At 41.7% G+C, this 16175-nt stretch overlaps 2 protein-coding genes across 14 annotated transcripts in view; both read right to left on the bottom strand.

Moving 5' to 3' along the window:
• LOC108051922 (titin homolog) overlaps nucleotides 1-16175 on the bottom strand; it is a 34712-nt gene that overhangs the window by 11479 nt on the left and 7058 nt on the right. For 5 of the 13 annotated variants that reach the window (XM_017134211.2, XM_017134212.2, XM_017134219.2 and 2 more), the window contains 9 exons: nucleotides 13698-14339; nucleotides 6151-6246; nucleotides 5359-5600; nucleotides 5155-5301; nucleotides 4765-4854; nucleotides 1743-2047; nucleotides 788-955; nucleotides 606-726; nucleotides 47-547 (listed from right to left, as the gene is read on the bottom strand). In XM_017134211.2, coding sequence (XP_016989700.2) covers nucleotides 47-547; nucleotides 606-726; nucleotides 788-955; nucleotides 1743-2047; nucleotides 4765-4854; nucleotides 5155-5301; nucleotides 5359-5600; nucleotides 6151-6246; nucleotides 13698-13972 — 1945 coding nt within the window. In that variant the 5' untranslated portion in view covers nucleotides 13973-14339. Of the gene's footprint in view, nucleotides 1-46; nucleotides 548-605; nucleotides 727-787; nucleotides 956-1383; nucleotides 1519-1742; nucleotides 2048-2244; nucleotides 2522-3397; nucleotides 3673-4764; nucleotides 4855-5154; nucleotides 5302-5358; nucleotides 5601-6150; nucleotides 6247-10252; nucleotides 10405-11503; nucleotides 12250-13697; nucleotides 14340-16175 lie in introns of those variants that run through there. The other 8 variants (XM_044461215.1, XM_044461217.1, XM_017134215.2 and 5 more) reach the window with 7 other exon arrangements.
• LOC108051926 lies at nucleotides 6567-7620 on the bottom strand. The gene has a single exon (XM_017134230.2). The coding sequence runs from the start codon at nucleotides 7337-7339 to the stop codon at nucleotides 7022-7024; it is 318 nt and encodes a 105-aa protein (XP_016989719.1). The 5' UTR covers nucleotides 7340-7620; the 3' UTR covers nucleotides 6567-7021.

Genomic DNA, 16175 nt, shown 5'->3' with positions numbered 1-16175 from the left:
AGATATAACATTCGGTGGTACACAGGAAATGTTGAAAGCAATTTACCTGCAATTGGAGTGTGATCTGGCTCGTCATTCAACAAGTCATCCTGGAATATCATAGGAGGTGGTGGTGGTGTCCGTGGTGGAGCTTTAATATCAGCTGGCACGGCCATTGGCGACACCACAAATTCATTGGTTGTCTCCGTAAATGCCGACTCGTGCTCCTCCAGCAATGTGTGGGACGTAAGACTGGTGCGATCAACGAGCTCGTCGAGGACCATCTTAGTGTTCTGGCCACCAATCAGGTGTTTGCTCAGCAGACGATCGTTCAGGTCGTTGCATCGCAACAGATCCAGAGAACTCTCCTCGATATCCGAGCCCATCTCCGACAGATCGCTGACCTCGTCGGTGGTCTTGTCGCCAATCTGGGCCCGGACATTCTCCTTGGGTGCGGGCACTAGCATGCCAGTGCTGCTCGGTGTGGCCGAGCTGCGTTTCTTCTTGAACAGCCAGTTGTCTTCCCAGTTTCCTTCACCGATAACGCCCGAGGAGATGGATCCAATATCTGGTAGGGAGCTTTGTTAAAAAAACTTGTGGGGTTTAGAATAGGGGCAAACACTTACCATCCTCGGATTCGGTGACGGATGCTGAAAAGTCTGGCAGTGGCACCATATGTGCGGCTATATAATCACTAAGGACAGACTCCCTTTCCAAATCCGCTTGCAGGGATTTTGATTTTCCATTCTGTAAGCCAAAAAGGATAGTTGACTAACCGTGCTGAAATTCTGTCCAAGAAGTCACTTACATCCAGTCCGATTTCATGATCAGTGAGGCTGCAATCACTGCGTGGTTCTATCGAGCTTCCGGACGTGGTGCTCAGCGCTTCGGCATTGAAATTCTCGTCAATGTGGCGAACACTCAAGTCCGGGGTACTCTCCGCCAAAAGCCTTGTATTCCCTTCCTTATCCGCAATCTGGAAAAGAAACGCAAAAAGAAAACAGCGTAATTTTAGCCCATCGACCTTGGCATTGTGCAATAAAAGTGTTGTTGAACCCCAGAGTTCCCGATTTGTTGTGGGTCAACTGCTTGTGCTGGAAAAAAAGCCCTTAAGCAGATTAGACCCGGCAATATTTAACTGGCCACTCGACGACTCTTGACGTCCGTTTTTTCGTTTCGTCATCGATTATCAACCAATATTGATTGAGTGCCTAGACGAGGGCAATTACTGGCCACGTTGCATAAACTTTTAGATTAGTGAATTGGGCACTATAATGCTGACTGGATCAGTGACGTTATGATAAGATTTGAATACCAAAGCGTGGTAGAGATATGGATAGTTGACTCATTTCACCAGCTACCCGAGAATGTTACTCCAGCAATGACTTGTTCAGCTATAGTTACTTGATCCACTGCATCGTCGGCCATGATCCTTGTTCTGCTGATGAAACTTAGATTTTCCAACGAATTGATTTATCCAATTAGCGCTGAAATTGATTTCAGTATTCTTCCGCTGCTGGTTGGTTGGTTAAAACGTCTGCACAGGCAAGACAATGGACTGCAACTAATTAGCCTGGTCCGCTTGGGCGATGTGGCAACTGGCCAATCGAAGCCGCCCAAGTGCAGGTCGAATGAAAGCGAAAACTGGACTTACGCGGCCAGTGAAAATGGCGGAAATAGCTAGAACATGGCTTACAAATTGGTCGGTTTTGCGGGGGCAGGGGGTTACTACCAACCACAGGTGGTAGGTCAGTGCGGCTTACCTTATTCAGCACCGCTGTGGCCAGCAGATCCTGGTAGATCTTCGGCTCGAAGTAGTGCTCGGTGCGATGGCGCCGCTTCAGCCCGTTTCCGTTGGCCAGCTCGGAGGCGTGGGATCGGGTGTCCAGACTGATCTCCGATACGGCTCCGCTGGCACTCAAGGACGAACTTCGCAGGGTCTCCGCTATGATGGTCTCGATGAGACTGCGTAGTCGGGTCTGCGAGATGTCGGCCAGCTCGGTATCGGCATTGTTGTTATTATTATTATTATTGTTGCTGTTGTGGCCATTTACGATGGCTGGTAGATCTGAAAGCAAGTGTCGAGCTTTGTGAGCAAAATATACACGGTCGAGAATGCTAGCCAATACCACACACAATAGCAATATGCTTGGTTAGCAGAGATCGATACAATTAAAAGTGAAAACTCGGTTACTTCTAGGCATTTGAGTGTGAGTGTGTGAAAGGCAAAGAAAGTAAGTGAGTGTGTGAGTCTTTTAGCCATACCTAATTTCACCTCAATGACGTAAACCACGTAAAAGACAATTACGGCCACAACGGCATACATGCCCGTGACTAGGCCCAAAGTGAAGTCCATGCTGCATGCATATATATACTTGTGTAAATGGGCTATATTCGCAAATATCGTATATGTCTGATACCGCTGAATCGTTGATATCGCGCCTATTTGTTTATTTACGTTTGCCGTCGCTGTCCCAATGCAGAGTTGGTATTTGTATTTCGGTTTTGTTTAGAGCTTTCATTGATATAACGGTCGGCTGAGCTGTTAATTATATTGAGCAAATATTTAAGCTGTTTTTTTTTCTGGCTTTGTTCCCCTAATTGAGCTCTGAACATAAATTTGTCACCGCCTCCCCTAAACGCTTGAGTAAACGGAGCTCTCCAAACTTCGAGCAACTCTAGTCGGGCTGAAAATCGCGATTGAGGTTCGCATATTTATCATTTTCTTTTGACATGCTAAGTCTATTAACGTATTGCGGTAAATACCACAGCTCATAATGAATAACCCCGAGTTATCTATTTTGCGTTACAATACCGCCCATATTTCTTTATCTGCTGGATGGCTACCTGCCTGAATGGTTAGTCCCCCGTTAGTCATTCAGGTGTGCAAAAAATGTCACAGACAAAAACTTTTGTATTCTGAGCGGGCTTTAAAATGCGAGTCATCAATGAAAATAGCCCCAGAAACTGGCTCCTAGGACAGAACCAGCCGGATCACTTCTCAATGTCTGATATTATTCTACGACTCCAAAGTTCAGGGTTCAAGCGAAATCACTCGGGCAATTATTACTCGCAATTTGCCACTTTTTATATTTAATACAAGTACTCCCGCCCTGCCAGTGGGTTCAAGTGGCCCGATAATGCCCCTTCAGATGGGTCCGACTTTGATCAGTTAACTGAGCCCGCGATAAGTTGGGTGCACAAGGTTTTATTTAGTTGAGGTCAAAGATAAACTACAGTCAGTGATTTTGGTTACGGAAACATGTTGAAAGTCCACGATCATCGTTTTCACGATCATAATTTGTTGTTAATCTCGGTATTACACATTCAGAGCTCTAAGCGGGGATACCGGGGATCATTAATATTTATTAGCGTTGATTAAGGTCTCTTCCTCGTCTGCCGCGTTGTTTTAACTCACGATTATTGATTTCTATTTTTGCTCATTTTATTTTTTGCCAACTTAGTGTCGGGTCAAGGTTGGTGATAACTCATCACTAAATGCGGTCTCTTGGTCTGTTTGCTTTAGGGCCTTATCTCGGCAGCTGGAAAAGTTCCGGCCAAAATTCTTGTTCTATGTACTAGTAGTATGTTGTCTTATTCCATGTTATCACACGCGTTTTGGACGGACTCCGTTGGCCCGTAGCTGAATTGGCGTAACGATCACGGCGGGACGCTTCTAGCAACTGAAGCGGTGCCGTGCGATTGCCGAACGGTGAGCGGCGAGAGACTAAACGCTCACTCACACACTTCAGTTAATATTTTGTCTACGTATGGAGACCCTACAGTGGGCCTTATTGTGTGATTTGGCTGAGTAGCGAAGTTTGGCTTTGTAATTCACAAGCGTTTACAGCGAACAAAGCTGTAAGCGTGACCAAATCAATCGGTTGTTAAGACACAACCCCTTGAGTGGTCTTGTAAATAAGTCATTTACGCCAATTTTCTGAACACGGAACTCCTATAGCAATGTGCCAACGGTGCGTATGATTAATGTCTATCGCTGTCAGCCATCTGCGCTAGGGCTAAGATTAAGTGCCGGGCAACACTTGAAAAAGCGCTTAGAAACGTTGTATCATAATGTTTTCAGCACTTCTATAGCTAAAAAACCTTATCAAAGCCAGCAAGCTGACTCTTTGGCGCTTCTTATCAGTAAGCATTGACCGCGATTTCACTAGGTTGAAAAGAGAAACAGAGATTGCTGGGAGACAGAGGCACTGCATGTTGATTTTGCCATTTTAATTGGGCTCTTTGATAATGGCCGCTGATAACAACTAGCATTTACTATAGCTTCAATCATTGATTCATAGATTTGTTTAAGGGCCTACGTTAAAGTCCTTGAGCATATGCAGGCCACGGCCTAAGCCAAATTATAAATTGCTTGGTTATTTCGATGTCTTATTTACAATTTTTAAAATTATTAACAAATTGAAGCAAAATAAAATATTTTTTATATTTTTAAAATATATTACAATAATAAGTGCCGGAATGTCTTTTTTTAGGAAAGCTAAAAATGAATAGGTAAATACTATAGAAGTTTCTCAGTATCCTGGTAATATATTTTTCGTTGAAATTTATTGTTACTTAAACAATAAAGCTAAAATAAATTGACAAGACAGAGCGGTTTAGATTTTTTAATAGGATAACATAAGACATATTTATAATACAGAAAACTATCAATATACTGCCTACATTAACTACGAATCGATAGGATTAGGGTTAGCGTACAAATCAGACGATTACAGCGTGCGGGCTCGATCGATTAGTTACTATCGATTACCAATAACTTACCTCCTTTGAGCGCACGCGCGCACAAACCGTTCTCCACATTGATAAGCAGGTTACTCAGCTTCGCATGGAATTTATCAAAGAGTTGCAAGTCTGATTTGCATGTGTGTGTGTGTGAATCATGTGTGTATGTGGGGTGTGCAAATATTGGTTAATGAGCAAACAAAACAAAGTAGACAAAAAGATTCTCCAGGAAGCTTTCACTAGAAAGCTTGCCTAAAAGTATGCTTCAATTTGACTTTCGCAGGCCAGCAACAAATGTTGCTATAGCCTTGGCAACATTTGTTGCCATTTTTGAAAAAAATTATGTTGCCGCGCCAATTGAATTTTATTCGCACAAATTGCATGAATTGCATTTGCTCTAATCGAATCTCAGGCAATCTGAGTACTTACAGTTCTCGCTTTTGGACAGCTGCCCCACTTTAATGTGGTCCAAATTACCGCCCAGCATTTCGGCCACGATCTCCTCCACATACTCGCGGATCTTGGCCCGCTCGTCCATACTGGCAGTCTGGCCAATCTGGCTAACGCTCTCGAACTCTGCAACCAAATCGGTACTATATATCCCATATAGGGTTTTGGGGATTCGCCACTTACGCATGCTGCTGTCGTTGCCATCGCCCACAATGGGTATGTAGACCTCACTCCTCGCCCTCATGGGATAGACGAACTTGTGCTGGTTGAAGGACATTTGCTCGGCCACCCACGAGGAGGTGTGGGCCAGCGACTCCTTGGAGCTCTGGCACAGCTGGCACTCCCACTTGGCGTCCTTGGGCCGCCAGTCGGCGCACTTTGGCCCGCGGCAAACGGACTTCCCGCAGGTGCAACATGTCACGTAGCTGGGAAAGAGAAAAGTGTTCCAAATTGGTACATAAGTCGTTATTTTTCAAGGACAAAAAGGATTTTAGCATAAAATAATGAAAAATAAAACCATCGAAATGATTCGTGACATTTTTACAAAATTTGCTGATCTATAAGTTATCGTTCTTTTGTCACTTTAAATGACTTGTCGAATATAAGTTTGAAGGTTTTTCGAATTCAAATGTAGTTTTCTTTAAACTGTATTGCATTTTTATTTGGTGCAAACACAAAAATTTAAAATCAAGTTGGTTTGACAAACGGTAGTATTTACTAAGTTAATATTCAATAGATAAACTATAAAGTCAGCCTTGGTTAACCACCGTTTTTAATTTTATAAATGTAATTAATAATAAAATGTTTTAGGATCTTGGCCTTTAAATAAAATCGTGGTCTAGGCCGTACATTGTTTGTTTCTAAATTATATCTTTAATAAATGTTATTTATTTGAATGACTAATAACAATATAAAACAAGTATTCTTGTTCTTTTTCTGATGGCGTGATCTGTCAGAAATAGGAACTTTACTCACTTTTTGCCACTGCTTAAATCCAAGTCCGCACAGCAGACGTTGCAATGGCGATCCTCGCTGGTCTCCTCCTTCTTCCACTTCTTATTGGCTAGTTTGCTGCAAGAAAAGGCGGAAGGCATCGCAGATGTTAGTTCGATAACGTTTGGATAATACAAAAACCAGACGATTAGTCAGGTCAGTTCTAACGAACCGCTGGGGTTATTCAACGGCCAGAAGGTCGTTGGCTGAAAATCAACCAATTAGTGGGTAGCCATCGATCGTGTTGCTAAGCTTTTCAAACGACCAAACACTTCCCCAAACCAAATGGCGGCGCTCCACCCAAACGCAATTGCATGTCGCAATTGACTTTCTCCCTGGAAACCCCAGCCAATTGCATAACAAACCAAACCCGTTGGACCAGGCAAACAAACACTGAATGGGGTTTTATAGTCATGTTTAATTATCTTACTAAAGCAGTATCGGATTGCTTAAAATACATGTAGCTCTATCACACATCTTAAAATCTAAACAGACGCACTGTCTCGATATGCATTCGGATTATGTCAGTCACTTACAGTTCTTACACAAGAGAGAAGAAGGGAATTCCTGGGTGTCTTGTACGTGCTCGAAATGAGCAATCGCCAATCGGTCTGCTGCTTAACTTATTCAAATGGCAAAATTCGCAATTTCGCTTACAAACAAACAAATATAATTTAAAGGAAAAATGTCAACCATAAACAGCTAGCGAAAACATTACACTGGCGAAAGATTTCAATAATTTGCGTGGGCCATTAAAATCAAATAATTACGAAACGTGAAGAAGAAAGTTCAGTCAGTATACCCGCCTATAACCGCTAAAAGTAAACTTAAATTTTAAACCAAGTCCCATGTCCTAGGTGGGCAGGTGTTGCTGCTGCTGCTGTTGATGTTGCTGGTGTTGCTGCTGTCGCTGGTGGAACCGCATCCTCCTGCGAGCCCAGTGCTCGTAGTTGTTCTCCAGATTCTCGTAGTAGATCTGCTCCTCGGCGTCTGGGCCCCCATTCTCCTCCCAATCCTCGGCGGGTGGTCCGAAGACCGGATCGCTGGTGGTCAGCTTGAGCAGCACCACCTCCATGGTGCAGGCCATGAAGAGGAATCCCAGCACCGCAAAACTGATGGGCAGGCACATCAGCCGCTCCACCTGGCACAACACCACCGCGGAGAATAGCATTCTCCCTGGACCTGATTAGCCTGTGTGTTGTATTTCTGTTCTGGTTATTGGCCGGTGTGTTGATCGGGTTTTCAGGTATTCAAAATGTTTGTCGACTGATTAGCGTCGCTGGGCTTGCCGAGGTTTTGCATGGCACTCGCGTTGAACGGATTTCGCCAATGGAAGCACTTAATGCCAATTCGCTATCAAATCGCGTCGATCCGCGTCCCACGACACTGACAACTTTCTCGCACAAGGTTCGCCTTTGTTATGCGCAGTTGGCTTTGAGAGTCGGCGGTCAACAGCTGAGATCGGGTCTCAATAGCCTCCGTTGGCTCTCCCGCCATATAGCGCCATATCCATATCCCATGCCGGTTTCGTAGTCGTGGAGAGCGGGAGCTCTGCGATCGCCACTCTCTAGCGCTAAACAAACCCGTTCGTGACGTAAGTAACTCCCCCTGGCCACAGCCCCCCGTCGATCAGGTCCATGTAGCGGAATCCAAGCCATGACTTCGCATATTTCCATGCAGATTTATCGCCTTTCTTCTCCGAAATCTCTGCTCTCCAAAGAGCTGGAAATGTGGTCGAACAGGAACCGTTTCAGAGGAAGATACGTGGTCCAAAACCAGCAGTTAGCATCATCATCATCATCATCATCATCGGCTGTCTACTGCATTCATTTGTCTACTAATTTATTTTTGGCAATATTTTTCCCGCTTGCTATTTTGGCCTGAACTTCATTAATTTCCAAATGCTAATTGTGAGAAACATTCCGCAAACGAGTTAGCTTAGTTCTTGTCTGGCAAAAGGTAATGTATGCATGCTGCGAGCGGTTTATTAACTAATCAATCGACTGCTGACTGGATTCGAGTTTATTTTAATTATTATTTTGGAAACAAATGGCGCCACATAGCAGCAACACTTTCATCAGTTTAAAATCTGGGGAACATTTCTCAAAAACAGATCGCATGTCTTGACATTCCCTAGAAATCTGTGTTGAGAATCTGGGTTAATATATGTGAGTCTCATGTATCCCATTAGCATATTGCCGCACGAGAAAGCGTTAAGCCCTCAGGTTCTGTCTTTATTAATATCTCAACCAGGACAAGAGCTTTCACAAAGACTTTATTGATGATAGAATCTTCAGAATTTCCCAGAAGTTCAACCCGGAGATTATTAAATTCTTGGAAGAATAAACATTTGCACTGAGTATGTGGAATCATAAAAGTGTTTTGTTGGTGTAGAAGTAATAGAATTTTACGACACACGAAGTATGTGTTAGGCTTATTATCTGACTTTAGTGAGATCATCACTGTCATTATCTAATCGGTTTAGGAAATGAATTTAAATAGCCTGATTCGCTTGCCAAAATCTGCAATATATTTATTATGATTATTAAAAATTAAAGCCTAAAAGCATGCATTGAAAAACATGCGAGGTGGGCTGTATTTTCAGCACCTTTCACCACATACTCGTGCTCAAAAAATATATTGCTTAAAACATATGGCTATAATCACTTCTGTTTAAATATTTCTCACACATTTTCCGCCTGCAACTTGTTATTGTTCTCGCTCTCACATGTGGTTTTAGATCCTACTTTCGACCGTTAAAAATGCTTCAGATATAACTTTTTTGTGGCTTTTCACTTGCCACAAGGGTAAAATAACTCGTTTGTTCTCACTTTAATGGCAAATAAAAACTCAGAATATCTGTGGATATCTCTACTGTGGCATCGGCAAGCTTTAATTACATTTGTCTGACTTTCCACAATTCCACAACTTGTTTGGCTGTTAGCGTTTGCCACTTTTGTTGGACATTTACAATATAAAAACGTCTTTAAACGCGTGGAACTGATAAGTGAAATAAAAATACACTGACATTTTGTTTCACTATAAACACACTTATTTAGTAAGTGTATCTTAAACATTAAAATAACAATATAGTATTGTTATAACTTTCTTAATGGTGAAAGAAATAATTATTTTGTAGGACAACATTCACAACACAATTTAATTAAAAGTACACATTTAATGCCGCCCCTATACCAGCATTTTAAAATATTATATGCATTTTTCATGTGTTCTAAAATCTTGATCAACAAAAAGAAAAATGAAGTCTGTTGCATTAAAGTGTGGGAGTTGCTTCAGGTCATACAGTTGCGAAACGCATAGTATGCTAACATTAAAAAATGATGTGTAACCACCGCAGCAGTAATAATACAAATAAAATAGTCAACAAAGCGGCTAATTAAGTTGCCATTGAATGGTGACGAAAGCCAAACAATCGTGGGACGTTGTTAGCCACGGCAAATTGTTATTGGCAATTCGTGACACTTTTTAAGGAAAAGGCGATTGGAGGGGAATGGGGGAAAGTAGTGCCCTTTGTTGGCCAACGACTTCCGTTGGCCATTCTTCAAGATTCTACAGTTCTTACGGCCAAATTCGCGAGAAGTCAATGACAGTTGACAGTCTGGGAATGTTATGAAACGACTAACGGACCGGCAGACCATCAATAGAGCATAACAGGTGCAGCATGAATTGTGAACAGGTGGCGGAGGTTACGCAATCCTTAATTAAGGCGAAGCTACGTACTCGATGCCCAAAGTGAGCAACTGCAGCCGAGGCAAGTGGCAAATGGCCAATGGCGGCCGGAGAAATGGCAACAATTATGTCAAATCTCCTTCATTTGGCCATTTCCCACACGCAAACGCAATCAAGTCGTGCGAAACGATGGACACGTAACCGGGTTGAAGCTGCAGTCAAGAAAGTTTAGTTTCAGTTTCTATTTCGATTTATCTCGCGCCACATTTGTATCTCCAGCGGCAGCTGCATCTCTGAATGCATCCGCACGTGCAGATCCGGAGTTTAGCTCACGTATCCGAACTTCCATCCATTGGATACAATGTTTTGATTTATCTCCATTTGATTAACTCACCCCAAGAGCTGCTGGGCGCCGCACTGCAGCAGGTAGGCGCCTCCAATAAGACCCACCACGGAGGTGAGTCCCAGCAGTAGATTCCCACTTCCAGGTCGGTTGAATGGCAGCTCCATGATGCAGATGTAAGGGCGCAAGTAGCGCTTTAAGCACTGCGGAGTTCGCATTGAATTTAATTACAATACTGATTCACTTGCATTCTCTTAAGAACCACACACACATTATTTGAAACCTCAAACTTGACTAAATCCATGAAATTGTCTATAGATAACTCCATAAAACTATTTTCTACTATCAGAACAAAAAAAGTCTACCATCAAACCATTTTTCATTTGTGGCTATCATTTCTTTGTGATTATTTTACGTGTTTTTCGGCCAATTCATACTTTGGCCTCAATCTTATCAAAAAGTTTTTGTTTGTTCGGTTTAAATTTAAAAGACTTCGAAGTAATGTTGTATGGGTAAATACCCTTTACAGGGCATTTGAGTTTCAAGAAGTTTAAGTTTTAATATTTAAACCAAAGGTCAACACCTGTAGTTAAATTAGTTCCCAGTGAAAACATCACGTAAGTAAATATTTTTAGGTACAGCTCATTATTGAGTAAAGCCATTCCAGTCGGTCACACTTGATTTCGTGACTATTATAAATAGGTAGAATATGAAGGCTATTAATAATTTCTAACATAATGCAAAGAATAACTACCAGTCTCCATATTTAAGCGTTTTAAGAATGCATTAAACACTTGTCATAAATCACTTAGAAAAACATTATTCACTTAAGTATGCAAATCTTATCGCATAGTTCGAATGCAGTCACTTGTGAGGAGTTTGAGAAACATTGGCAGCAATCGCTTGAATCACGTACTGGCCGTTACTTATTCGTTTATTTATTTGCTTAAGTGTGTTTCTTTGTCTTTATTTTTGGCCCGCTGCGATTAGCACTAATTAAAGTTGATAAATGTATGTATGTGCTTTTTGCTTAGTTCTTATCGACAGTATTGCTGTTTTCTGGCGAGATGGAAGTTTAGAGTTGCATAACTTTTGTTGGCTTTTGAATAAATTATTAGCCAAAATTATAGTTTCTTGTGTGTGTGAGTGGTTCTAAGAAAAATGGTGTTTAATTATGGTGTTATTCACTTGAGTCGGCATTAAAGCTGTGGGCTTTATTTGCAATTTTATTTTTATTAGTTGGGAATCTTCCAAGTGAACCGAAGTGAACTTCACCGGTGGAATATCTGAATAAATAATTACCACAAATTTAATTTTTTCGTTTGGCTCGTTATTTCTGTTTGCAGTTATGTACAACGATTATCAATCACTTTCGGGGAATATGTTTCTGAGGTGTTTGCCACACGATCCAACCCGCTAATTGCCATTGCCCCCGCACCACCGATCACCTCACTCCATCCTCAGAAAACCCAAGCCGACGACACCGAAAACAAACCCGAATGCATGACGCAGAAATTGAAACAAATCACGGCTATTTACTCGACACAAAACTGATTAAGATCACGCGGCTAAGGGCTTTCAGTGCCAACGATCTTCAGGTTAACTTAACGATAGGAGCAGCTGACTCCGACTGCGAATGTGACTGGAGAGGCGACAGGTTTGTTTTAGCCAAGTTATATTCGGTATTGTTTACTTTTTTGCACAATATATAACTGGGGTATATGGGCATTATATTGGATTTTGTTTGCCCACTTCGTTATTGCGGATCGCGTATATAGCCGACCGTTGATTTGATAAGAGTTCCGCTCGCGTCCAGTGATAAATATACTCGTGTATCTCGGTATGCGACGAAAAGTTCGCAGATAAGTGTCAAGACTATTTCGGAGGTTAAGTCACATACAAGTATATACTCTTTCCGATTGCGTTAATTATATGGCCTAATGTTGTTCCTAATACTCGTATTTCTTGGGGATTTTTTTTTAATTTTATTTATTTGTTTTAGGTTTTGTGTGCGTTGCGGGCGAGTAACCAAAATGGAACTGGCCCTTAGTGGCGCACTGGGTCAGAGCTTTGCCGCCCATGCCACAAGAGGGTGGAAAGCAAATCCCCATTGAGCCGACGAAAGATGGACAGTTATGACCCCAGCCCATCCAATATTCGTTGGCATTTCCCATTGTCCAACGGACGTTATGCAAATGCAAATGCCACTTGGCAGCTGCCAGTCACATGTCCGCAGCTTGGCTGGTGGCAAGAGTTTGTGGCCAAAAGAAAAGGCCTCTGAAATCGATTGGCCCTGCCATTGGCCATGCAAAGCTTACGGCAATTAATTGGTATTAATCAACTTAATTATGGAATAGTCGATAAGATTGCGACTCCACTCCTCAGGCGGCGATACTCGTGTGGAAAAACGAAATGATCATGGCTTCGAGGTTTATTAGCCAGTCGATTCTGGGATGCTCTATGTTTGTATATTTGTATTTGTGGGATACTTAAATATAAATTGTTAAATATAATTCTTAAGTAGTATGAATATTTTAAGTTAACAATAAAGAAAGACAAAATGGTTTATATTTGGGTAAACTTTGTAGGGGAAGACCTAAAACCATTTATTATTAGTATTGTTTCCCATACCACTCCAATATTTAATGCCTTGCCCATAACTTTATAATCAATTATCCCCCAATAAAGTGTACCTTTTCCTTCAATGAACAGACAACAATACAGTTTGAAGAGGTTTCTTCAATTATGATCGTTAAACTGGGTTGGTCGCCCATTATCATTCTAATGGAACTTCCCCGCCACTTCGTATTTTGTTTTCCCAAACAAATTGCAAACTCATTTGAAAGCTCTGTGGCCAGAAGCACTGGGTTTCTCTTTGACAATTGTCGAAACGGATTCCCAGAAGAGCCAAACTGCTCACGGAATGACTTCTGGCTGTAGGAATGACATGGCTGACTGACTGAGTGACTGACTGCGCCCGAGATTTTGTCATTTCCATTTTGAGGTCGGCAAATTTGCATAAATTGATATCCGCCCGCAGTCTGAGAGCTGCAGATGGAGATGCATGCGACCAATGCAATGACTATAAGATTGTGGGCTCCATGCGCACCCAAGTCAGCCCAGTAAGCCAATCCCAACTGTCAGTGGCTTCCGTTATGGGCACATGGAAAGAAATTAACTCAAAAAACTATACACATATTTTAAATTAAAATACAATTCCTAATTATTTTTCTTCCTATGTAACTTTTTTTCATATTTTATAACCTTTTTAGGCTTTTAAATCCGGAATTACGAGAAAGGTCTTAACATTTAATTTAATACCAAGTCAAAACCATATTCAATTGAATTCTTCGAAAGAGAAACCTGAAACCGGCTTGATTAGTGTTAATTAGGATCAACTTTATTCGCTTTTATAGAAGCAATAAAAGGTATATGACAAACGGAGATAGTATAATGAAATTTTTATATAGCTTTTTCCCCGTGAGGCTTTACTCACCTTAATCTATCCCGCAGCTGCTGATGGGTGAGATGGTCCCGCTGCAACACCTGGAGGATGCGCTGGCACTGGTGCAATCGCTGTCGTCTTCTAAGGGTTGGAGTTTCCGCCTCCAGCACCGCAATGCCACTGTCCACACTGGAGTTCAACTGCTGCTGGACGGGATCAGGACTACTCTCCTTGCTGTTGCTGTTGCTGTTGCTGCTGCTTATGTTGCTGCTGTTGGTGATGTTGCAACCTGCTGGCGATGTTGCTGCTGGCGCTTCACCTGCCATGTTGCTGCTGTCGCCGACGGATGGTTTGTGTAGTTTGTTTGTGAATTTAGAGCGGCCCTAGGCCATTTCCGCACTCAACAGTATCTCGCGGATACACCACATGCAGGCACTTTTTCCTCTCACGCACATGAAACACTTTTGGCAAACAAATTCGCTTCACTGCCCTTTTTTGTGTGTTAATTACGCGCCAGTTACGACCATTGTTTTGCCACTGAAAGTGGGACCGCACTGCCTTCGACTTGGGCCTCCAAAAAAAAGTCGCTTACGGAGCAGCTTATCAGCCGGCGCGATATACAAATTCAAGACTTCCCATAGAGTGTGGGTGCTGGTGGTGTTGTGTTTATGCCTGGGAGCGTTCGCTTTCGTACTGCAATCAAAATAAATTTTTGGTTTATTTTTACTGCCGGGACCCATAAACAAATGCGGCAGCAGATAACGAACTTCTGCCTCTCCACCCCCCCGCACTCCAAGCTCTAAGATAACCAGAATCTGGCGCTGCCTCATCTTATAAATACCGCCCCTGACGTCAGTGCGTTGGTCTGTCACCTTCGACTCTGTATATTCACGAGATATATCTGGGTGTTGCTGCACCCAAATTGAAATATGCACTTACAGCTGCGCTTCGCACGCCCAGATATGTAAATTTTTAGGCACGTAATTACGCAGAGTGCTTTGATTTGTGCCGGTTAACCCATTTGGCTGGCAATGGGTTAAGTGGCTCAACGGTTCATCTTCGAAAGTGCCTAAGGCCCCAGGCTCCGAAAATATTTGGCAAAATAGTCGGCAAGCGAAAAAGTCCAAAAACAGAAATCCCAGCAAATTGGAAAAGAGAAATTCTTGGCCTCCAGTTTTTTTTTTCGTTTTGGCCAGTTAAATGGTTGACTTGAAATGCTGACAGTGTGTCTGCCAGAGTATCTATGGATGGATAGATGGATGGCTGTTTGGGGCAAACAAGATGATTACGATTTTGTATTTGACGCACTTGTTGTTCAGTTTCCAGAGTTCGTTGTTCAGTGTTCGAATTTCAGACAAGAGAAACAAAAAAAGCTGGTCTGCGGGCCATCTAAAGAAATTTCTTTTGGGTGAAAACCGGCCGGACAAAAAGTGGATATGTGGAAATTCTCTCAATGGGATTTGCTGCGGATTTGAAAGATAATTTAGACTGTGCAACAGCATGATATGCAGTTCCCCAAACAATGCGGCAATTAAAAATGCATTTGGCCATGCATACCAAACTAAAATCCGGCGTTTTGCATATCATTTTTGTTGAGGTTGGTCAACAGAAATTGATTTCCATTCCAAGAGCATTACACAATATGCATCAGTTTTACCTGTATATAAGTATAACTATATATAAATCTTTGTGTGCCTGTTTTAGTATCTACGAGTTGGATTTGTGCAATTTTCACACAATTGTTTGCCGCATTCGCATGGCATGTCGAATTAAGTTGTTACAGTAACTAATCTGATGATTAATTAGACAACAATTTCAGATGCAATTGGGTCACCGGCAAATGGGTCAACTCCTTCCGGAGAACTAGCTAAAAAGCAGTGCTTAAGCTGAAACTGTCTGATGGCTCAATTAATTATGACAGCGTTTTAATACACAAAGAAAAATAGCAATTTCAGTCATTTTGACATACAAATTGTAACTATAAACGGGCTCGTTGGTAATTATTTTAAAGGAATATAAATTCTTTAAGTAAATGTTGGCTTTCAAAATCGAAATTAATATTAGTTGCTGAATTTGTGATGGCAATTAATAAATCATGTAATAAACGGATTCTAGTCTTTATCTATTCCTTAAATTCAATTTTAAATTATTTATTAAATTTCATAATTAAGGAGTGCTAAAAATTGTTACGTAGAATCAGGTTTTTTGCAAATATTTAAAAGCTTCTAACTTTTAAGCCAGATTGATGGTAAAATGCACTTCAATTACGATATATATATATAATATGGTTTCATTGGACTGTTAAGGTCGCTATAAGTAAAGCCTCTAAACTTGTATTTTAGAGTACTATTTTGATTTTTTGAACCGTCAATTGATTTTAATGATACGGCACAAAAATAAGCTTCGTTCCCATGAAGTGGTACCTAAAATTAGGCCAAGTTTGTTTTTTTTTTCCTCTGTGCATATTTGCAAATATTTGAAGGGAAACTATTTATCAAGCAGCGGGCGAGGAGATGGTGAGACGCTATC

Source organism: Drosophila rhopaloa, unplaced genomic scaffold, assembly GCF_018152115.1.
Source record: "Drosophila rhopaloa isolate 14029-0021.01 unplaced genomic scaffold, ASM1815211v1 contig_115, whole genome shotgun sequence".
Classification (NCBI taxonomy): Eukaryota; Metazoa; Arthropoda; class Insecta; order Diptera; family Drosophilidae; genus Drosophila; species Drosophila rhopaloa.
Note: the sequence above shows the minus strand (reverse complement) of the source record. Positions and strands in the feature narration are given on the sequence as shown.